General features: G+C 39.6%; 1 protein-coding gene and 2 non-coding genes across 6 annotated transcripts in view; 1 reads left to right on the top strand and 2 right to left on the bottom strand.

Annotated features, from left to right (window-relative positions):
* Positions 1-25,344, top strand: part of LOC133521824 (prominin-like protein) — a 130,416-nt gene that overhangs the window by 62,602 nt on the left and 42,470 nt on the right. For 3 of the 4 annotated variants that reach the window (XM_061856907.1, XM_061856904.1, XM_061856908.1), the window contains exons 2-10: positions 17,136-17,274; positions 17,649-17,774; positions 18,490-18,677; positions 19,220-19,384; positions 20,520-20,641; positions 21,834-21,857; positions 23,373-23,538; positions 23,803-23,972; positions 24,843-24,955. In XM_061856907.1, the coding sequence (XP_061712891.1) occupies positions 17,136-17,274; positions 17,649-17,774; positions 18,490-18,677; positions 19,220-19,384; positions 20,520-20,641; positions 21,834-21,857; positions 23,373-23,538; positions 23,803-23,972; positions 24,843-24,955 (1,213 nt within the window). The remainder of the gene's footprint in view (positions 1-17,135; positions 17,275-17,648; positions 17,775-18,489; positions 18,678-19,219; positions 19,385-20,519; positions 20,642-21,833; positions 21,858-23,372; positions 23,539-23,802; positions 23,973-24,842; positions 24,956-25,344) is intronic. The other variant, XM_061856905.1, reaches the window with a different exon arrangement.
* On the bottom strand, positions 9,440-9,511 carry Trnae-uuc (transfer RNA glutamic acid (anticodon UUC)). Its single transcript has one exon. It is a non-coding gene; the product is annotated as a tRNA-Glu (tRNA).
* On the bottom strand, positions 15,927-15,998 carry Trnap-agg (transfer RNA proline (anticodon AGG)). Its single transcript has one exon. It is a non-coding gene; the product is annotated as a tRNA-Pro (tRNA).

Genomic DNA, 25,344 nt, shown 5'->3' with positions numbered 1-25,344 from the left:
AAGCGGTGCCGAGATTCTCGGCAAGAGGGTCTCGACGTGTACAGCCAGCATTAAGTGCATAGTGCAGCAAAACTAATAGGTACCAGACAGATATTTGTTATTTTTATTTGAACATGTCGTTTTAAAATAGACGTAATTTTGATTGTATGGTGGCAGTAATACCACATACTTCTATGCAAAGTGTATACGAGCCTTATAGTAAATGCTTGTTTGTATTTATTGCCAATGCTAAGCATCGAACAGAAAACAATAAACGTTTTACAGCCTTTGAACATATAAGTTAATGATTTTTCTTTTATTTACAGGTAATAAACTTCGTCTTTCTATTCTACATGGAGGTAACTTGAGGAATAAATAAGGTGTAACTAATTATAAAGTTAACTTGAGGAAATACCAGCTAAGCCCCTTTTCATATTTGAGAATTTTAGGGAAATATTTCCGTCGCGCTGTCGGGGACGGCTTCTAAAATTGGAGCAAAAAGGACAACTGCAGCTTAGACGAAAAATCCTGTGTAAAAATCTCAGAAATCAAGGTTCCGTTCTCGTCATTTTCCTCCTTCAAAACTTAACCAATCGTAAAGAAATTTTGGGAACGGAGTGAGAAAGAAATTGTCTGTGTCTGAGCGTTTTGATTTTTGTGTTTATTGTTGCCGATTTTGTATGCAATATGCAAGGCGTCTGTTTACGGTTCATTTATTTGACCGTTTTAGAGACATTTTGAAGTAACCTAGTTCTAATAAAAACACGAATATAAAAAAAAAATTGATGAGTATTAATTGCCTGTGGAAAAAAGTACAGTCAGCGATAAAAGCTTGTACTAAATATGATTTTTTTAGCAAAATAATTTATTTCATAAAATTCAATGATAAAGATGTGAAGTTAGGCACAAACAGCAACACTAGCTGTTTAACTGTCCATCGGTGGATCTTATGCCATTTGTAATAATAAGGTCCACCCATGGACAGTTAACAGTACTGGCCTTGACTTGACTTGCCTTGATTTCAATTATGTATTCTAGAAATTTAATAGCCTGGTACTTAAATATAGTAATGGCACACTTTCGTTATTCAGATGGGATTACCTAATTAATTGCACAAAGATCGTAGTTTCTAGAACCAAGAAACATTTCCCCCTACTCAGTAGTTGGTCATTCCGCCGGTCACTTGATACAGACGATAGCCTTTCTGAGAAGTGGGAAGAGTCTTATCAAACCACTTTTAACAGATCTCCGATATCACACTTTTGCTTTGACCAACAACCAACTTGAGAGCTCTTTCTAAAGTGGGCGCTGACGCACGCACTTCACGCACTTATTTTCATTTTAGTTGATCTTTAAATGTGAACCTTGTGCTTTGAGCCGTAACATTGAAATTTGACCAGCACTGTTGGGGATGTAAACTCTTTTGAACGAATACGTCTCAGTTACAGATCATGATGCTCGTGTCACATGTAGGTACTTGTGAATTCCTATGAGGATGACACTGGTTGACATTAAAGCGTGGTGTAAAGCAAATGGTCATTTCGGAGAAGTAAAATTGCTAATTTCTTTCATAAGTGTCGCCCGACTTGCACATTAGGCAATTCGTCATTATTCGCTTGCCCTTATCCCATTCATTTGGGGTCGACGCAGCATGTCTTTTTCTTCCATACCTCTCTCGCCTGTCATCTCATCAATCACTCGCGTTCGTTTCATGTCATCTCTCACACAATTAAGCCATCCACCTTTTCCTAGGTACACATTATGCAATTAATAATTAGATTTGTTGATTGCAAGTAGATTGAACTGTGATCGATTTTCAACATCGAGAAAACGAAGTTACCATTCTACATCATGGTTTAGAGCTCAAATCCTCTTATAGAAACAGCTTGATCGGTCCGGACACCAATTCTAGTTTAGTTTTATTTGTTATTTTTTTGAGACATTTCATTTCTGTATCGCAAAATGGAACACATTAATTAGCGACAGTAGGTAGGGTACTTTTTCGAATATTTTTTGACGTTTATAAAAGCCAGTGGAAGGTAGATAGATTTCGATGGCTGCTCATGGCAGTATACGCAAGCTCGTGCGTCGTGAAAAATAAGAAATATCTAAAAACTGTCGATTTGTGTGCTCGAAACCCTCACCGGAGCCACTACAGCATCAGCTTGCCAATGAAGAGTGTCGGTACCGACACAGCTGATGCCTCGAAACTTTAAAAAAGTCTTCCAACTCTATCGCTCTTGCTATATTGAGTGAAAAAGATGCAGACAAACAATAAACGGTCGCATTTATCTCTCCGTCTCTAGCAGTGGAGCTCCGAGCGTTAGAAGAATAATTATGATGACGATTTATCAAAGCTGGCCTACTAAAGGAATGATATATTTCAATCATTTACTTGAATTCACGCCAGCTGTAACCTCGATACTGTTTAACTCGATTGATCGAGCGAGCTGAGCAGTTTCGAGGCGTCCATAGTCAAGGCTCTGAACCGGTTTATAAAATACCGGTAAATACCGGTTTATTTCGGTTTTCCTCCGAACTTTTATAAGAACGTGAACGTTTTAAGAACTTTATTGTAACCTAAAAAAAAACGGTTTATCCGACGAGCGAAGTAACGGCTGGCCGGCCTGGTGCTGTGCCAAGTAAACATAGACACCGAAGCATGAAGAAACCGGTTAATCTTGCTATAACCCGGTTAATTTGACAAGAATTGTTCTCACAAAAACCGGTAAAATAACGGTTTTTCGAGCGAAACCGAAATTAAAAGGTTTTGCGTCAAGTTCATGATAACGGTTTGGAAATTTAACCGGTTTCCGAGTCTTGTCCATAGTTAACTCGATTCCTGTCGGTTTGTTTATTACGAAAAATCTCCAAGAAAAAGCAAGCAAGCAAACGGTTTGTATAACAGATATGTTTGAAGCATCATCACTAGATCCTAGTTAATAAAGTCATCCTGTAAGCGCTGCATGCGCGTTGCGGATCGGACATGTGATAGGTACTGTTATCTGAAGTCTATATTACTAACTAAAGGCAGATGAGACTGGTATTGCATTACATTCTCATAAAATTGGCTACCGAAGCTTTTGTCCTGTCCTTCGAGTGATACAGACAGACAGTTAAGTACGAGAGTTGGCTTCATGTTACATACCTACATGCGACTGCATCGTAACTTCTAGGGTGACTGCTATACATATTGGACCCTGCATAATAATTGGCCACTCCATAGTAAGGCAGAAAGAAACAAGGCAGTAGAAGTCTTGTTGTTAAGATTGGCCAATTACCATAGAGGTGCCAATTACTATAGCAGTCTCCCAACGCTGCTCAGTCTTCGTAGCGTTGTTCAGGGTTTTTCCTATGGTAAGCTCATTAAGGAAGTCTGGAGTCCGTTCAGCAACCTAAATCCCAATGTTTGGCGCTTATACCAGTTTTTTACTAAAGCGACTGCCATCCGATTTTCCGACAAAGAGAAAACTAGGCTTAGGAATATATGTCGTCACTGTTTTCCCTCGTCAAAAGATTTTTCGTATATAAAAATTCATTAATATACTTAAGGCCGAAGTTTTCAAATCCGCGATCTCCGAATTCCACACCGTACCGCTACGATTCGATACACATATACGATTACGCGCAATAATATCACTGGCAAAACAAGGGAGTACAATCGCGCGCGTGATGCGAACTAATCAACCAATCGCGTTGTTGTGGCGTAAGGGTCTCCCCAAACCAGTCGACGTGGAGTCGGCTTTCGCCGAGTGTTTTACACCACACTATTCGCATTTAGCCGATCGGCCGTCTCCGCGGTTGGACACCTGCGTTTAGCAGTCTCATCCTCCTTGCGGCCGTAGAGACGCCCGATCGCCTGCGACTTGCTATCGCAACAGTTGTAAAGCGTCGGTCGGCTCTCCCGTGCTCCGTCCTGCCGTCGAGACGTCAGACAGCACACGTACAGCCGTTGAGTCCGACGAACAGATGTCGGACAGCGGGTGATCGGCAATCGTAAATCTCATTTTTGGAGACTGGTTGTTAGTAACAACCTGAGTTTGAAATTGAACAGACCTGTAAGATTATTTTCCTTGGTAATTGTTACATATTATATAATAACCTGTGATGATGGATATTTTACTTGCACACTTGATCACTATACCTACTTAGAGTCAGACACGTCATATAAACACTTATATTTACCGACTAATATTATTAAATGTTCCTCCGTCATTATTACTTCCGTGTTGTCAGATCTATTGCAGATTTTAATGTGGGTAATAATTCAAATGAACAAATACAAACGCATCAGTAGCTACTTCGGCCGTCATCGGCTCTGTTCGGCCGTCGTCAGCTATGTTCGGCCGTCGAAGACGCTGAACGGCTTCCGCCAGCTCTGACCGGTCCTTATCGTAGGTACTCGGCCGTGATCGGAGCCGTTCAACTCTTTCCGGCACCGTACGGCGGTATAAGGAGATTTATGAATGCGAACGTGTGCGGTAGGCTGCAAACAGCGTCGTACGAATGCGAACAGCTTTACGGCAAAACGCCGTTTTCCCGTCGAAAGACGTCGTTTCGCGTGGGCCGAGCCGATTTACGACTTATTCGCTCTTATTGTGTTGACATAAAGCTTTTTCCGTACGCGATTTGCCGAAACGGCGTCGACTAGTTTGGGGAGACCCTAAAGACTGCACAATTGGCTCGTATTCGTGAGTGACACCGTTGAACTAGCACCATTCTTAGTGCCCGTAAGACCCGTCCTTTCGATATATGTCAATGCAAGAGAGTCAATACATAGTCATAAGTCATAAGTCATAAGTTATTTATTAGTAAAACCAATTTACACGTTATAATTATTATAGAGCTTATTTACATACGTCGCAAAATATATATCTTCTCTCCATCTCTATAAGTATAAAGTCGCAGGATGTCGTCTCTTTGACGCCATTCAATCGAATGATATACGCGCAAGATGGGCGTCAGGCGGAAAACAACGGATTTTCAATTGCACATTGTTCTACTTGTAACAAGTGTAGCGCTTTACGATTTTCGTTCGACGTAACAAAGGAAAATCAAGCTTATTTTAGATTTTTTGCTGTTAATTGTGTGTTTATCACAAGTGTCTCCTCTCTATCTCAATAATAAAGTCACAGGATGTTGATCTTCTTTGTTGCTGTTCAATCGAGTGATACACGCGCCAGACGGGCGTCAGGTGGAAACAACGGCTTTTCAATTGCACATTGTTACACTTGTACAAGTAGCGCTTCGCTTTGTGTCAAGATATTTTAGATATTGTATTCTGTGTTCAAGCAAAAGGTACAATTTTATCGGTAATTGCTGGATTGCGTTGCTGTCGGTGCCGCATTCCTGTCGCGTTTGGAACGTCAATCAATTACTCAACTTATTAAGAAAATGGTCAGTAACATAATCGCTCATTTCCCGCTGCTGCGGTCACCATCCGAATGTCACCTAAAGTTAGACGTGACTTAAACATCTTGCGTTGGACTTTAGTACAAGAAAAGAATATGACGAGAAATACCTACAGCTTTATGAAAAGGTATGCGATCGCTGGATTTCGTAACAAAGAAATGAAATGTCGCGCCATGAATGTTTTTGGCAAAAATACGTATATCAGTGATATTAATAGCATTAGTTTATGAGACTGCTTGCTTAACAGTCCAGACCAGACGCGATTTATTTATTCAGTATAAATTTTATTTTCACACTTGGAGAGACTTTATACACTTCCAAATCTTATTAGTATTACTACTCTGACATTGGGGACCTTTTACATCTCCAGATTTAATGTGTTTTTAACCATAGAGACTATACATCTCTATTGTATTGTAGTAATTATTTATTTTAAGATTATTATAATGTAATGTTTACCCAGGTATTGGCTGTTGTATTTATAAATGTTGTTATGTATTTTTCATGTCACTATATGATGTTACTGTAAATGTTGTATTGACTTGCAAAAGAGCCCTTGAGGCCTACTTGCAGAATATATTTTTGAATTTTGAATTTTATTTCGAAGGTCTTGGCTATTAAGCTAGTGCAAACATGAGATGAGACCAACTCTCAAACTAACGAATTATGGGAGTGCTAGTCTCTTCTTCTTCTTCTTCTTAGCCCCTTTTCAATCTTAGAGGTGTAGGCTTCCTTAAATTTTTGCCATTCTGGTCTATGTATCCATTTCGATCCAACTGTTCTCTTGTTGTCATCATGCCAACGCATTTTTGGCTTCCCTGCTGGGCGCAACTCTCCCCAAGGTCTCCACTCTACCAGCCTCTTGCACCATGAGCCGTCTTTTCGGGCCACATGTCCAGCCCACTCCCACTTCAGTTTTTCCATTCGCCTCGTTACATCAGTGACATTACTGTGTTCTCGAAGCCGCTTGATTGTTTTCCTGTCTCTAAGTGTGATTCCTACCATTCTTCTTTCCATCTCTTTTCGTCTCACTAGCGACTTAATCGTTAAAACGACAAGGGGAATCATTTTACATCACTCAACGATATTGTCATAGCGACAGACAAGTCGGATTAGTGATCGATATCGAATTAATCCCTAATCCCTTAATCTCCGGACGAATCCTTAAGATTGCTGCCATTAAGCCCCATAGAAATAGAACGCTATTAAAAGAGCGGCTTTCTAGTCTTGTAAAAACGCTATTAATAGTATATCAGAATCACCTACCTACACAGGAGATTAAGGTACAAAAAAAGATTTAAATTATGCTAAGTTCTCGAGTTTTTGTTTAGACGCACAGCTAATGTTTTTCTTTTATATTTCTATAGTTAAACCCCGTAGAACGTTACGTTATTAATGCTAAACCATGTCAATCTCCTATCTTCACAAATTGGTAAAAAATATGAACTTCCTGGTGCCGTTTTCTGTTCATGTGCATTCCGGTTATGGCCAGTATAACAAGGCCATCACGGCTCTCCCTTCGCACGATTGGTCAGACTTACTGTGCGATTGTCGTTGGTTAGAATATTCTGTTAATGTGTTTGATTTACTCGTAACGGTCAATTTGATTCAATTAAGTGCTGTTATTAACCCAATTAGCGAGAGTAGCCTAAGGCGTCAGGTCGGATACATGCAGAAGTAAATAGTAACGTATGTAATTATTTTAACTTGTGTTACAAGACATAATGGTGTTGGGTGCGGCTTACAAACCCAAAGGAATCGATGCGGGTTTCAAACCGAAAGGAATCGAACCGGACCCGGAACAGGCAGGACTACCGTGAATTAAACCAAAAAATGTAGTGACTACGTTAAATCTTGGGATGGGGCCGTCGGACTTTATTGAATTGTGGTTCTTCGAAATGCTGTTCCGATTAAGAGTCATCTGTTCTGTTCCTTTGGATTCCATTATGCTCGGGAGAAATTCTAAAGTCAGCACAAGAACTAGGGAACAATATCTACGGTTTGTGGATAGTTTCGTGGTAAAGTTACACTAAACACAAACTTAAAACAAACCATGTTTTGTTTTGTTAATACTTCAATAGCAGAGAAGTGAATAAGCGCGTTTATTTTAGTAAAGGTTAGGAGACCAATGGTCGTAGTTAATCGAAGTGTCCGCTCTGAATTGCCTACTATTTGGCAATTGTGGCATAATGGCATTGAACCAGTTGCTTTCATTACGCTTTATGGTGCCGTAAATTGTGATTACTGATTAAGTAGGAATTGACGTGGATGTTCCTATGAATACCTCTTGATGCATCCTTCCTTCCTTCCTTCCTACGCGGTTCCTTTGCGCTACGACATGGGGTTCTTCAAGAAACGGGTATTCAGGGTTTCTAAGGGTCGGCAACACCTAAGTGGCTCCTCTGATATAGCTTAAGTCCATATTCGAGATTTCATGCACAGAAAATCAAAATACACCTACGATAAATTTTTGTTAAAATATGTATTTAAGTTTCCGAGTAAAATGGCTGTGACATACGGACAGACGGATATGATGAAACTACAAGGGTTCCATTTTTGCCATTTTGGCTACCCCGTAGTTGATTCATGAACATTGGGATATTTTACCCTGATGTTTTACTATAGGGGAAATAAAATGAGATAAGTAATGTTCGGAGCGATTTAAATAATTTTGCGGTCATTATCACTACCTACGCAATTGATACAAAGTTGAATATGAATCATAAATTACTAGCGTTGTATGCAAATGGAAGTGGAGTATTGATACAATTGAAAGTAGTTTTATTAACGTGTGTACGAGTATTAACAGCTGTTAGTCTGAATAGGTAATGTGCAGAGAATTCGTTTCGGGTGATTGCGACTGCACGACGTGCATTATTAAATTCTCGCTACTCGTAAATGTCTCGATGTTGCTAAAACGCCGCGCCGTCTGTCTGTAGTCGTGCTAATCTTGTGTTGAATAAGCTTGAGAATTATTAAATTAATGCAATCTAAAATTAAAAGTGGAAAGATGTATCTTAGGGACGATTTTAAAAGTAATACAGAATAGTTACCTATTCAATGTAGGTGAATCGATCTTTGTTTTGTTTTTTATTAATATCCTCTAAGGTCCCGATGTCCTGTTATAATTTTGAGCTATTTACAGAAGGGTCCAAATTGAAAACTGCAAAAATGACGCTGAGTATAATAGGAGGTTATATCCATTTATCGGACAAGATATATATCAAGATATTCTCTTGGTTCAAATTAATATAGAAACGGCATTAAAACCGGTCAATCCCTTTACGTAAAAAATCCACATTAAAATCCAGGCCAAGGTCAAAAGGACCCTTTCCAGTTTTGCATCTGATTCAAGTCAATACTGATTGCCATTTCGGTGCGAGTACGGTCACGTCTCAACTGAAAATATAGATACGGAGGACAAAGTGCCAAAATTACACCTTAATATATGGGCAATAAGGTCGAGTATACATATTTTTGGGACTTTCTTCGTACTATACTTTCAGGCGTACAAGAAACAAGAATAAACTTGGAGTATCCTTCAGACGAACCCTCATTACCGTTCGCGTCCTTGCGAGCTCGAGAGACCCTTCAAAGGGTCAAAGGTTTGACTTACATTTTACTATTTTTACAAGCTTTTATTTGTTTTTATGTTTGTATGTTCGAGTCAAATCTTGCAAGCTAAATTAGAACCACTTCCCATTATTCGATTGAGCTGACAGTTCACATACGTATGGAAGTTGGGTGATAATGCAATATTATGGTACCTACCATCGAGCTGATCTGATCATGTACACAGGAGGTGGCCATATGTACTCTTCGATAAAACAACGCAAACTTAGTTGCCTGGTGAAAGAAAAATACAGTCAGTGATTAGTGATAAAAGATTTCAATTTTAAAGTGATGGTCGGCCTGTTTTGCCAACATAGCAACCATTTTTTTCTTTAATGATTTGCCAAATATTTCTAGATGTTAACTTAAACAGGTGGCCTAATGACGTAATGACATACAGGTAACAAAAGAAAAAAAAAAAAAAAAAAAAAAGTTATTCCCGTACCGGGAATCGAACCCGAGCCTCCTGGGTGAAAGCCAGGTATCCTAGCCACTAGACCATACGGGAGATAACTAAATTGTCGAATTTCGTGTTTGGCTTCAGCTTATCAACTATATCAGTATGTTAATACAATCGGCATTGTGAAGATAACAACAATTTTATTTGTTCCAATTTCTATGGATAAATACAGTCGGTGTAATAATAATCAACATTATTAGTTACGTATTGCAACAATCACCGTTTGGTAATTTGTTCTACTTACTTTACCTACATATAATTATTGTCCTTAAACCAACAGTGGCCAAAATTATTTCCGTTTTATTTTCAATAATGATAGAATTCTATATTTAACATACGTAAGCAAATTTGTTTCTGAACTTGGCACTGATAATCGAGTTTCTAGCGTCCGTTCGCAAGGTTACGCGAGGTAAAGTAGTTTGTTGACCTAAAATCAGTAATGTCTTAAGCAATTACAATCTTATTTTCACGTCAGCAGCTGGAACAAGCGTAATTTGCTGCTTAAAACAGTGAGCAAAATCTCATTTTGCTCACTGAGTCAGACAAAATAACATTTAAGTGACCTTTATATTCGAATGTCATTTCAACGTGCGCTAATACAAGCTCGAAATATTTGGATTCTATTGTCTTTGTCTCTTTCACGTCATTAGCAAAAAGAAAGAGACAAAAATAAGTGCAAACGTAATTCAACGGTATATTGATAGTTTATAATAGACCCCCGAAATAAGCCAGACCGCATCGTTCCAAAAACCCTACGAATAATTAATTAATGAAATAAAAGTTTAAAATTTAATAAAAACACCATATTTTACGTATTTTCTTATACAATCAAAACAGTGAACATAAAAAAATACGCAATTATTACGCAAAGTAAATAATTCTACTTTTAACGATCTCTACTATAGAAGTTGACAAAAGTTGTATCCGCAATTCGGACCGTATCTTACAAAGTTTTTTTTTTTACAAAAAAAGTTGTCGATGGAACTGTTGATGTTCGTTATTTCATTATTCCCGTATTAGTTTATTTAAATTTCTTTCGTTTTTTAAACTTGATTGTTAGAATACCTTAAGAAAACATGAGTTAAATAGTGTTGAAGACGGATTACAATTTTTCAGGTTGTATTTTTACCTTCCAAATATATTCTCACTGCTGTCGTGAATTTTTTTGTGTACTACACGAGATCAAAGTTATTTACATCTCGTGCGCTTTTGGGTCCCTTACTGCGCTCAAGATTCTGAATTTGATACACTCGCTACGCTCGTGAATCTATTATAGAATCTTTCGCTTGCACGGGACTCAAAATAGGCACTCAAAGAAATATCAAACTTTGCTCTCTTGTTGTACAAATAACTATTATATTAACAATGAGATGCAATTTCATATGACACGAAAATATTTTTTGTTCCCATGTCAAACCCATTGATTGAACCAGCCCCCAGAGAGGCAAAATACATAAATCTGAATAACTAGCGTATCGTGACTCGGAGATCCATGTCATGTGTGACCGGAGGAAGCACATGCACTATACTGGTTAAATAGCTACAGGGCCAGTTTTGGAGTCCTTGGATTTGACTCAGACTAGAAAAGCTCAAAAGTGCTTTCTCTCTCTTACAACTGATTGAAGTCCTTTTAAGACCCTACGACTCGCCCGTGTTCGCTCAACAATCTGAACCATGGCCAGATCTTAGACTTGATAATTTCATGATGTGGCAATCATTCAAATGATCAGTTGGCTACATCATGAACAAGTCAAACCTAACTATATCATGAAGTGATCAATTCTAAAATGGCATTTCATGAAATCAAATTTTATGATCGTGCCACGACATGAATAACGCCCCTAGTACCTGTAACCTAACTATTCACATATCCCCACACAACTGTCTATTTTATTTGACCGTAATCTTCATACTGACTACGGGCATCTGGAGATCAACTAAAATTGGATTGGATGAGATACGGTTTGCGTAAAGCCCGGGATGCTCCCGTATCGATTGTTGCAGTAAGCCCAGTGAGGGGGGCCCCGCCACCATCGATTGTACAATGCTTCCATTTTCCAAAATAGCATATTGTCTGTGTGGTAAAGTGTGAAGTGTGTTGTGAATGTTGAATGAAATGTTTTATTTTTTTGTAGGAGACTCGTTGGTAAGAAATGTGTCTTTCAAACGAATGGAATAGGCATACAGTATAAGTACCATCAGCCGTAAAAGTCCATGGCGACTTTATCAATGAATTCATTCATATTTTCTCCATACAATTTCGCAGCTCACTGTACACTTCTCACACACTTCATTTTATTAGTAAAAGGTTTTTGGGCTTTTTGGATGAAGAATGAGCAAGATAGATTAAAGGAAAAGCTCACCCTGTGGACGTGGTTTCAATAAATTCTGGGTTCTGGACACTGGTTTATACAACTTTTCTTCAAGTTTATGTTACTGTTACCTACTGGTGCCCTTTCCGGGACCTATGGAAGTACAAGTAGCGTACAAATGTCATAATCAACCATCGAGCCTCGACACGTAACGTTGACATGGCGTCGTGCCGTGACGGGCCCACGGCCAAGGACCTCGAAAAGTTATAGTTACGCATGTCATAATCAACCGTCAAGCCTCGGAGCGTGACGGTGTCGCGCTCTGACATACCTACGGCCAAGGACCTCAAAAACATGTCCTCTGCGCTACTGATCCGTACCTGAATCCATAGTACACAAGTCGAAGACAAGCATTCGACCATCTCTTCGCTACTTGTGCTAGTGGTGTTTCTTCTTGAATCCATGGTTATAGTTATAATCATAATCCTATGTTGTAATCATAAGACCATAACCATCTGGCATCCGGCCTCCAAGCGTCACGCAGTGATGCGCTATGGCGACCCACGGCCATGGGCCTCAGTTAAAACTGATGCCAGGGGTGCCTCTTCCTGAATCCATCCGTGGTATATACTCGTCTTTATCACAATCGTCTGTCCCGACGCCGCGCGGTGACAGCCCAAGGCCAAGACCCTCAGAATTGTGCTGAAAACGCATTTTTAAACTGGTGCCTCTTCCTTAATCCATGGTATATACTCGTATGTCGTAATCACAAGCATCGGGCCACGGAGCGTGACGGCGACGCGCTGTGACGCGTCACGGCCAAGGCCCTCGAAATTGCGGTTACCGCGCTCCGGTTGCCATTGTGAACGTAATGATGAACATGGCACCCAAGATACAAGGTTAGCTGAATTTCCTAGAATTTTTCTAATTTGAAGTATGATTGAAAAGGTAATACTGGCGAGGTCTGATATTTACATATGTATAATTTGATTTGCCCTTGTAACTTCAATTAATTATGTGCCTAAACGTCATTCTATAAATAACAGTTATGATGCTTTGGTACCTATTATGTTTTCATCAAATGTCAAATGAGTATTCTATTGATCCATTTCAGGCTTTATCCCTTCTACTTCGCATCGGGTAAGACTAACAAGATTAGTAAAAATAATCGATTTTCTTTTTTACTTTATATTCAAATGCAGCGGCCACTTCTGTACGGTCACAAACTTGAATTGTTGAACCTTCTAAGGTTCAAGCTAATTTAGTTGTAATAAAGTAAAATAAACCCTAAATGGCTCAACTATTAAAGTCCTTGACCGTACTAGTGCTCTGCGAAATAACTAAAGCAATAAGTTCCCTTTAGCCGAGAATGCAATAATCCATGAACAATATCAGAATGTCTCACACGTACACCAAACTTTCTTAATCAGGATTACCAGAAAGATCTAAGTCCATAAGGTTAGTCTACAGCTTATCCAGCTTTTATATCCTCTTGAGGAGGACTTGTCCTATTTCTAAATAAATACATCAACTCAATTGAATCAAATTAGATTCCATTAAATACTTATTCATAAGTCGGCTGGTCGTTAAAGTGAATTGAGTCTGTTAAATGTTTTTGTCTATTTTAATACCGGTTTATTATTGAAATAGACGTTGCGATTGCATAGTTTTACGTGCAACTAGTGCAAATACTAAGAACACGATGAATAATGAAGTCATCATAATGATACGTTGTGTTTTCTCTCAAAATAGGCAAGCTGTTCGGATTTAAGTGACCAATTTTCTTTGGTTTTGAGTGTATTTACAGCGCCGTGGACAAAATAAAACTATATACAGCATATTTTTGATCACTTTTGGCGCTGACCGTATATTTCTGTGTGTTTACACTAAATATTTCCAAATATATTCGTGTGATGAGGCATCCTTCTATGATCATTCATATCGGAAACAAAAGATTCGTCATCGTTATTCTTTCTTTCATTGAGTTGGTTTTCGTAATGAGCGTCTCAATTAGCATTTAATTAGTGTTTACACGCGGTTTTGATTACGATTTACGGAACGTATGCATTGTTTCCTCGGTTGTGCGAACAATAGCGTACATTCTGGGTCAAAGTTTTGCGAACATGATTCTTATGTGCCGTTGGTGTTCAGGGTTGCTCCGTCGTTTGTCTTAGCACTTTAATTAGATTATCACACACGTGCATGACAGAGGCAACGTATTGTTCTGGACTGCACGCAGGTAGAAGTATATATGTAGGAACAGGTTCCGTGTACACTGTACTGTACATTAAAGGACGCAGCTAGGCTAGCAGCTTGGTTTCGGATACCAATAAGAGTGAGGTGACACTGATGCGTTGCGTTGCGTCGCGTTGTTTCGTCGCAAGCGTCGTCGCAAGGTCAATGCTGCGTCGTTTTACATATTTTTTTTCATGACATGCCACATTCATGCGTTGCGACGACGCGACGTAAACGTAACACAAATTGCTAGTGTAACCTCACTCTAAAGAGTATTTTATATTACATCTAATTTTCGTAGATATGTAGAAAATGCCCAGTAAAACTACGTGTAACTAAAATTCAGTAGGAAAAAGCGGCAAATGAAAAAAAAATTGGCGCGAAGGGTTATCGTCCCATATAAAATTTTAATTTCGCGCCTTTTTCTATTGACAAAGTTGTTTGCCAGACTATAACTTAACTAGTTTATCACACAGTTCACATCAACTACAAGATGGAGCATAACAACCGGCGGTCACCCATCACGTGTACTCCCTTACTAATTTAGTAGTATAGGAGCGCGATCGATCAACCTTTAGCGATAGGGACAAACTTGAACAACTACTAGAAGGCCAACCCAGAAATAACAAAAAAATGGCAGTCCCGGAGAAAACTTCTACTTCTCATCAGCTGAAATCTGGGGTTGGTGTCGTAAAACTTGTCCAGTATGATCTTACACATTCATCTAGCAAGGTACGGATATATACTAAAAAAAAAACATGTAGGTATACTAGTTTGCTCGATTCAACGGCTCTGTATTCTGTAAGCTACGTGTATTACAGCCCTGTTTGGTTGTTCATTGTTGTCAGGATATACTTCTAATGGTCTTATTCATTTATAGTTCCTTACAGCGATGCTTACAGCGTTTTTCAAAGGAAACTAGGTATTTTCATCTCTTTGTTCTTCTTTAATGCTATTTAAAGCTAATTTTCGCTTTTACGAAAATTGCTTTCATTAACCTAATACTTTTGTGATGAATGATGGTTAGCTTAATTATCTATCCCTACTAATCAATATATAAAGTGATATTCTTGAGATAACACATATTAAAAATGATTAAGCAACCTCTTCGCGCTTTAATCGGTAATCCGATTTAGTGATATTATTTCTTGGTATGAAGATAAATACATAATTTAGTTTAATCAGCGGGAAAGGACATATTGGGTGTTGAATAGTCCTTATCTTTTGATAAGATTATTTACCGTTCGTCAATTCAATCCATACGTTCCACATTTCAAACCCTGGCCGACCAGCCTTGAACGAACCGTGATTCCATTAAGCAAAGCCGGTCTGTTAGGTCTGTTAGTGTTAATAGAACCAGCGAGAAATAGAGTGATCGTAAGTTGTAAGATGCCAGATTTGCTTAAAATTAAAACAAAGCTTAAATGCCATCATTATTAACACCATCTACAAAAATGGAGCTTAAACCTCTATAATCTCTGACTGAACCATAGATTTACGGCATCTAAGCATCGATTAATTTAGCTAGCAATTATCTTGAGCACTAGGTCAATGCGAAGCTAACATGCTTACCTACTTTGTTAACTACAAGTAACTTATAACGTTTAGCGTGTTAGTTCTAATTTCTAACTGTTCGCTGTTAGAACATCATTAACACCAGTATGGTGTTAAGTGTAATTTATTGGTTTAAGATGACGTGTCGGTTTGTTGAACCGTTTCCTTGAGGCGTGACAGCTGACGGGGCAATGACCCCGTCTCAATGGGTGCTTCTCAGCCACCGTGCATTGGAACGGTTGACAGCTTTACGTTTTAAGTTTTTTTTTTTTTATAGAAACACCTTTAAATTATAATTCCAAAAAAATATCAAAATGAATACTAAATAAAATAAAAAAAAAAAGAAAATAAAAAAGATTGTTGGGCTCGTCCGGGATTTGAACCCGGGACCTCTCGCACCCTAAGCGAAAATCATACCCCTAGACCAACGAGCCGGTTGAGAGAGCGGACGAAATATCGCATTCAATTCTACGCGCTGCTTTGCTGTGAAGTAACATCGAAATTAGTTTACATTACATTTTAAATTCATGGGAACTTGAATTTCGTTACTCCTTAATTTAAAGGTTAATTTATGTAGTGTTATATAGTATTATGATAATAACTATTGTATGTATACATATAGCGTTGAGGTTGGTATATTTAAGGCGGTTGACATGTTCTTAATTTTCTTATCTTTTCGTTTTAAATTAATTCTTATTATGTTTGTTCAAGTTCCCGATTTTTAAAGATCAATGACGCTAATAACATTAAAATGGCGTATATCGCATAGATGCCTAGAAAGTAATATAATAAAATAGACATTATTAAGCATAAATATCTTAATTTATAGCTTTAAATTAGCACACTGCTTAAACCTTAAGCAATAAACCAATGAAACGGCCAAGTCGTGAGTAAGCACAACGCTCGTGTTGTCCGATATAAATAATTGCTACAAACCGGGCATTGCCTAATAAACACTACCTTTTAAACCATCCTGGACCTTAACTACAAGATGTAAGGTATAGTTTAGTGTGTCAGAGCGCTTGATGAGATGCAATTGGAGACATGAGATAGCCGGACTGTATTAAGTAGTTAACTATTATTGCGACTTAGTTACAAATGGCGTAAGTGACTAAACTTTTGTACTGAAATGTGACTTTCGGAACTGTTTCTTCTAAGAAAGCTATAAATGTGAACTTTGGGCATAGTAGTGGACATATGCAGCGTGTTTCCATCTTCATCTACACGATTAATTTCGTTGGGCGTCAGAATGAATACATTTGCATTGTTTAATATGAGAAGCATCAGTTATCATGGCAACTCTAAACTTTCCTGTTTGTTTTAGTTTATCCAGGGAAGCTAACATAACATTTGTACTGTCATACAGTATTTAGTAGGATTGTGGCTTACTAGATCTAGATTTCTTATGTACCTAATTTGGATAAAACTCGGGATGGCCTCAAATATTCGGGATATCTAGACATCCTCTCAGTTTGTACACCTACACCTTGCTGGCTTAGCTCTTCTGCTGCTACCTGTTCGTCAGGTCCACGATAATCACAGAACTTATGAGTACATTTGTGTTGTTACAGGAATCGTGTCAGTATCAGACGGGCACCTCGAGATCGCGAGCCCGCAGGAGAACTGGCGCGTGCTACTCGCACACTACGCGGGGCCGACAGCGTTCGTCGTTGTCGCCGTTCTACTGGCCGCCGCGCTGCCGCTCGCCGGGTCAGTTATCATGCATATATACAATACTAGAGATTACGCTACTAACAGTGCTGACACATGAATTATGTACAAGCTAAAAGAAAAAAAAATTGAACAGACTTAAACTAAGTTTAAATGTTAGGAGTTAGGATAGCCACCAGCGAATTCCTGCGTGTAATCAAAATATCCCCCTGATTTGGATAGTGCATAATATTTCCCTCATCGAACGTTTAGAGATGGCTATTCTACCACTAAGCACTTTTTTTAGACCACGAAAAAAAAGAAAGCCAAATATTTAAGCTCCCGCCCCGCTTCGAAACGAACATTTTTATCAACAAAGTTAATCAAGACAAATATGATGTATTGATTGCTGACATAACATTGTCTGTTTGCAGACTGTTCTGGTGCTGCTGCTACTGGTGCCGCTCAGGGCGTCGGAGGCGCACGTTCGACCGCAAGTACGACGCGTGCCTCAAGGGCTTGCTGGCTATTGTGCTCATAGGGCTGCTGACACTTTTCTTGTAAGTTCCTACAAAATTATATTAATCGACTATAATGATACATATAACGCTACCATAACCACATAAACGAATAATGCTACCATAGCTTTCGCGTGGAAACCGCCGGACGGAAGCCGTGGCTCCGGGCGTCCTGTATACACTCTTGGCAACGGTCCGTCCTAAGAGAGCTACGAGCGGTCGGGTTGAGCTGGAGCGAGGCCAGAGGACGAGCTGAGGATAGGAAGGCGTGGCGCGAGCTTGTGAAGGCCCTTTACACCTCTGGGGTGCTTTTGGACAACAACAACAACAATGATACATATCTTGCATAACGGAGCGCGCTAAAACTGTGTTTGTTGTATTGTGTTTGTTGCTTTTATTGATTTTTAGATAGTTTTTTAAAGCGATAACCTGTTCGAACAAATCTAAACAGCAGATCTGAACAAAATTAAAATTTAAATAAAATTTTCTGCAAGTAGGCCTCAAGGGCTCTTTTACAAGTTAATACCCTTACAGTGATATATTTTTCTACATTCGGGTGATCTAAAGTCACAATGCCTCTTGCCTCGTTATCTCGTTTCGGCCAACGCAACGTAGCCAGAAATAATAGGCAAAGCATAACCGTTAATGATAGCACCGAGCAAAAATAAGTTGCTAATTTCGAAAGTAATAATTAATTAATAAGCTGAAATGTTGGTTGATTATACCTACTAATTGTTTATTTTCTATAAATTGTCAGGTTCGGAGTAGTATGCGCATTCGCGACTGACGAACAGCTCGACCGAAGCGCGAGCGAAGCACCCAACGCCGTCCGCTCCGGCATCAAGGACACGAAAGCTTATCTCAACGCAACACAAGCCCACGTTCGATGGCTCCTCGTCAACAACTATGCCGAACTCGAAAGGACACTAGACAACCTCCTTACAAGTAAGTGTGTTAGTTACAAGCGAACGAAGCACCCAACGCCGTCCGGTCCGGCATCAAGGACACGAAGGCTTACCTCAGCTACGCAATACCACGTTCGATGGCTGCTCGTCAACAACTATGCCGAGCTCCAGCGGACACTTGACAACCTCCTCAAAAGTAAGTGTGTTAGTTACAAGCGAGCGAAGCATCCAACGCCGTCCGCCTCGGCATCAAGGACACGAAGGCTTACTTCAATGCTACACAAGCCCACGTTCGATGGCTGCTCGTCAACAACTATGCCGAGCTCGAGCGGGCACTTGACAACCTCCTTACAAGTGAGTCTTTGCTCTTTGTATCTGGAGAAGTGTGTAGGGGTGACTTTTCTTCTTTTATTTTAAACATAGCTGGTATTCGACCACTTCACTCATATATCTTTCCAACTACACAACGCAAAACGAAAAGGGTTCATGTTTTGATCATAATGAAAAATACCTCAGAGACGGTGAACTAAATTAACAGACTTCTACACAATTCTACAACTAAAATAACTTTAATGATTTCAGATAGCGGCACGACGGTATCAAGAAAACTAGGGGAGTTCTCGCACGCGGTTTCCGTGACTACGCTATACAATATGGTGCAGCAACTGGACACAGTGCAGGCAGATTTGAAGAGCGTCCACAACATCACGTCTATGCTGCGGAATAACGCTGAACTGCTCAACTCTGGTACTGTGCTTATTCTTTTTTTCTTTTTTTCTTTAGGGTTCTAATATATTATGACTAAGTAGAGTTTGTGAAGCTAGGACTTTTAGAGTTAGAAGATTGGCTGTAGAATGGATCTGATAACTTTTTGACAGTGTGAGCCTTATGGTTTCGTCTTGGCAACATTTTACATGAAAATGTTTTTGATGGGATTTCCCTTCTTTTTGTAAGTTGCTTAAGCCAATCTTCTATACCCCAATTTAAAGGGTTGGGGGTTATTTACTCGTACTATTAAAAATCCTGAAATACGTATCTGGGGGCATCTTTTATACAATCTGCATTTTTTACTAATTCCCTATACAAATTTCAACCCCTTTCCCCCCCTAACGCCCTTTTCCTCACCATTTTCACTCTTATGATTGTTGGGTTGAAAACTATTCTATATCCATCCCCAAAACAAAGCTATCTACATACCAAATTTCAACTAAATCGGTTCAGAGGTAATTGATTCGCCATACAAAAAGTCACCCCCTTTTTCACCCCCTTAGGTGCTGAATATTTTAAGTTTTTTTTTGTTATTTGTGTACTAATACTATCCTACATACCAAATTTCAGCTTCCTAGGACTTCAGGAAGTACCCTAAGGGTTTTGATGATCATTATTGAGTGAGTGAGTCAGTGACAATATCGCAGTTTTTTAGATATCAATATACCTAATCTAAAATGTGAGAGCTATGCAGTTGATTTTTTTATGCTTATTAAGTCCACTATTGACATTATATTCCAAGAATTTTGTTTATCTGGTATAATCCAAACCCAAGTTATGAGGGATCAAAAAACGACGAAGCGCTTCGAGAAAAGGTAGGTAGTGCCCTTTCGCTCAGCTTTGCTTGTTTTGGGGGGGGGGCACTGCCGTGCCCCCGATCTAATATTATGGCAATTACTCATTCCCCTTATAACCCACATCATCCATGTGCCCATGTAGGTATAGGCATATTATTGTGCCGATGTGGGTAGCTTATTACTGTACAGTCTGCGTTCCACTTCCAATTTTCCTTCGCTCTCTTGTTTATCAGTTTTAAAGTAAATTCGAATAATTTTTTAGTTTAACACATGTTAGCCAGCTTTTACCTGGTTTCTAACGGTTTATTTATCTGCAGGTCTACGCAAAGTGAAAGCTCAACTGCTCCAGACCCTGGCCAAGTGCGAACAGCCCCAGTGCATCCGTCTGCAGGAGAAATACAAGATTGGACAACTCGACACCGACATACACTATAGCCAGGTAAGTTCATAACACCTTTAGACACGAAAATCCGTGATTGTCTAAATCTAATGTATGATTCACATCGACCGGGCTGGGTTGCATCGGCTAACTTCGCATCAAAGAGAATTTGAAATATAGGTGGATTGTCAAAGAAAACTTTGTAGCCGTAAATTTACTGCCATCTTTTGACACATGATTAAAACTTTTAGAACGCCATTTGACTTTGATCCTTATACTTTCACTGATATGTGTTAAATTAGTTAAATATCAAAAAGTGGCGCCATCTTACCGGGTATCGGCTAAAGGTTGTGGCCCTATCGCTCGAAACGATACCGCCATACATTTAGCATTTGATCTATTAGGTGGCGTCCCTTTTTGATATTTAACAAATTTAACACATATCACTGGATCAAAGTCTGTCTTTAAGCTACAAATTTCTTTTATGATCTAGTTCTAGACCGGCGTCGACCGGTCGGATTGATGTGAATTTACATAACAACCATAGCACATGCTTTGCTCAGCACCATTTCGATAGCTCATCATATCTTTTTCGTATTACTTTCTGCATTTTTCTGTGTGCACTGTTTGTAATATTGTTGTACTGCACGGGGTCGATTTCATGAAGGTACAAAGCCTACATACATGTACAGTTTAAAAGTATTTTTTAATACAGTCACGTCTTAAAATATCGGTACAAAAAATTTGCCATAAATATGTATACACTACCTTAATATTATGGGCAATAAAGTCGTGTATACATATTTTTGCCACTTTTTTCGTATCGATATTTTCAGACGTGACCGTACCACGTTAATGGAAAACGCATATGGCCCGCCAATTTTACACAGACGGACCTTTTGTCAATGGATCAAGCGCTTCAACACTCAATATAAATTGTAGTTTTATGAAATACGGCTTTGAATAAACATTATTTCATACAATTCTATGTTTATACATTTTATAATAGACTACCAAATGTACAGATATAACCATTGATACCTAATATTGGTAAGGTGATCCTGGTCTCAGCGGCCATTAGTAATGAACTTCAAAGGGCCGTCACAATAGTTTACTGCTTGGTCGACGTGGCACTCAAATACCCGCAACACCCCAATAATAATAAAAGTGATTACTGTGGAAGCTTCCAGTGTTTCTGTGTTTTATTAAACACCCCTACTTTGATGTTCGTTTCACGCCACTTGTGGAGCAGATGCTTGACAAATACTTCCCGACGGTAAGTGATATTTGTGCCGAAATAGTTGTGGATTTATTACATATTATATTTCTCACAATCATTTGCAGACCGGTTTGGCCTAGTGGGTAGTGACTCTGCCTACGAAGCTGATGGTCCCGGGCTCAAATCCTGGTGAGGGCATTTATTCGTGCGATGAGCATATATTTGTTCCTGAGTCGTGGTTGTTTTCTATTTATTTAAGTATTTATAAATATTTATATATTATATATATCGTTATCTAAGTACCCGCAACACAAGCCTTATTGAGCTTACTGTGGGACGTAGTCAATTTGTGTAACAATGTTCTATAATATTTATTTATTATTATTATTTATTTATTTATTTGCATTCAGTTATTCAAGTGGGTTGTCACCTTTTTTGCCTCACGTTATATAATAACGATGATTTAAGAAGCCAGTGTCCTTTTTTGTGTAATTCTTTGACTTATTATTTTTGCGCATTTCTCTGCAAAAATAATGTACAGTGGGATCCGTTTATTATGACTCCGCTTATACTGACCAACCGCTTACTATAACGTAATTACTGTGCGAAGTTTGGTTTTCATATAAAAATCTTTGTAATAAAGTCGGATAAGATAACTTCGCTTATAGTGACGAATCGCTTACTATAAATAAATAAATATTATAGGACATTATTACTCAAATTGACTAAGTCCCACAGTAAGCTCAATAAGGCTTGTGTTGAGGGTACTTAGACAACGATACATATAATATTATATACATATTTATAAATACTTAAATACATAGAAAACACCCATGAATTAGGAACATTTATCCATGCTCATCACACTCATAAATGTCCTTACCAGGATTTGAACCCAGGAGCATCAGCTTCGTAGGCAGGGTCACTACCCTCTAGGCCAAACCGGTCGCTCGAAGCTCGAACCATCCATCCAAGCCCTCTGCTTTTGGCGTCGTGTTTCATGAAGTTTCTCTGTATTATCGCCCCTATAAAATGTATCTAAGAATCTGAAGAAAATATATACTTATTCACGGGTTTAGGAACTTTCAATTGCGCACGAGCGTTAGGATCATATGTTTTTTTTCTTATAGATTTGTACACTCCCGGCCAAAAGTATGGTAACAAGCTTGTAATACAATAGAAAGGTATGATTTTTAAACGATGGATTTTATACTTCTCTACTTTTAGTTCAACATTTTGTACTCAAGGCACTTAAAAGGGTATAATTATGTACTTTTCCGATTTCTTTATGTTTTTGACAATATTTTAGAATATTTTGATACATTTAGCGTGTATTTTTAATGTTTTGGGGATGCCTAATTTGTATTAGTACTAAATACCTTATACTTGTGTATAAAGGTATACAATAAAAATAGAAACATGATATATTAAAGAGAACAAAGTTGTTTCCATATTTTTGTGTCTATGTATGTGTTGTATCGACCACGGCCAGAGCATACTTGACTGAAAACATATATCAGTTGGTTTTGGAGAGTTTTAAGCCTAGATAAAATGATCCTCAAATACTTACAGATGCCGGACGTCTCCGAGTTGCTGAACAACGTGACGGAGCTTCTGGACAGCCATATTAAAGCAGACGTTGAGGAAGGACAGCAGGTCTTCGCCAACATCCAGGCCGGCATCCAGCAATCCGTTGACGACCATATTCCCAATGTCAAGGAGGCGCTCGCTGAGACCGGTATGTATGCGTCATTCACTATAGCTAGCTTTTATTGACGCTTTTATGTTCATAACTACATACCACTTGACCACATGACGGAGCTGCTGGGATTCCAATTAAAATTGATTATGTTAGCTTGACAAAATATATCTTTGTAATTTTTTTTTAGAAGGTACATTTGATACTCATTGATAAACGTTTACGTTACTATTTGATATTGTTTTGTTTTCATAAAACGTTTTTCAAAAAGTGCATTGTTTTAATTCGTATTATTTTGTACAGGACGCAAGCTCAAAAAGATGGCGGACCGCGTGACAGCCCTCTCCAACAACGCATCGGCAATAATTGAAGAGCACAGCGCGGGCGTCGCGGACCACGTGCAACAATACTACGACGCGTACGGCCCTTACCGCCGCCACGCGGGCCGGGCTGCTGCCGCCTCTCTGCTACTGGTATGTTTCTTGTATTTATGTCGAAATAAGTCGCTTTCTGTACACACGCAAATGTTACAAGCAGGAGCACATTCAAAAATACTACGACACGTATGGCCCTTACCGCCGCCACGCTGGTCGGGTTGCTGCCTCTATTACTGGTAAGCCACAAATTATAATTCGTTATTGTAGCAGCGACTGAACGTGACCGTGGTGGGTGTTTAATTATTTGCGTTAGGTCGCAGATTGGACACACGCGACTGGCGATGCGAGCGCCGCTCTCGCCGACACGTGCGTCCAGTCCGCGGCCTTACAGGTTTACCTTGGGGTACGGATAACAGTTTTCTGAAAACGATTTGTGATATAATTACGATGGTATTTAGATGGCTAAGTTTTAACTCACCTGATATCGTTGTTATAGTCGAGTCGCTCGACGATCAACACGATCCGCTCAGCTCTTCATCTGGAGCAACACTTTCAAGTGATATCTTTAAGAATGTTTTATTTTTATTTTTTTATTAGGAAAACCACCACCTTTTGACCACAGTCTTACCTGATGGTCACTGCCAATGCAGTCTAGGATGGAACATGCTTACCTAAGGATGTCTATTCACTCTAAATAGATTTAAAAAGATCCAAGTTACAGTGAACTGGGAATAGATTTGCTGGAAGTGAATTCCACTCCTTAGCCGTTCGCATGATAAAGCTGGATGCGTAGCGTTTAGTGCGAACCAATGGCAGAGTAACGACGTAAGGGTGGAACGCAAATCCGCATTTAGTCCTACGGTGGCATTTAATCCCATCGCACACTCCCCGAAATATATCCTGTAGAATACCGATAAACAGCCTACCTTTCTACGTGTGTTTATCAAAATGTGTGCGCGTTCGCAGATCACGTGTATGATGGTTTGGGGGCTGGTGTGCGGCGTGTGCGGCAAGCGGCCCGACGTGTACGGCGCCAGCGACTGCTGCAACAAGGGCGCCGGCTCGCGTTGTCTGCTGTGGTGAGTGCTGTGGCGGCCATTACATTACACCACATACTCTTGCATGGCTGCAAGCGGCCCGACGTGTACGGCGCTAGCGACTGCTGCAACAAGGGCGCCGGCTCGCGTTGTCTGCTGTGGTGAGTGCTGTGGCGGCCATTACATTACACCACATACTCTTGCATGGCTGCAAGCGGCCCGACGTGTACGGCGCCAGCGACTGCTGCAACAAGGGCGCCGGCTCGCGTTGTCTGCTGTGGTGAGTGCTGTGGCGGCCATTACATTACACCACATACTCTTGCATGGCTGCAAGCGGCCCGACGTGTACGGCGCCAGCGACTGCTGCAACAAGGGCGCCGGCTCGCGTTGTCTGCTGTGGTGAGTGCTGTGGCGGCCATTACATTACACCA

Source organism: Cydia pomonella, chromosome 10, assembly GCF_033807575.1.
Source record: "Cydia pomonella isolate Wapato2018A chromosome 10, ilCydPomo1, whole genome shotgun sequence".
NCBI lineage: Eukaryota > Metazoa > Arthropoda > Insecta > Lepidoptera > Tortricidae > Cydia > Cydia pomonella.
Note: the sequence above shows the minus strand (reverse complement) of the source record. Positions and strands in the feature narration are given on the sequence as shown.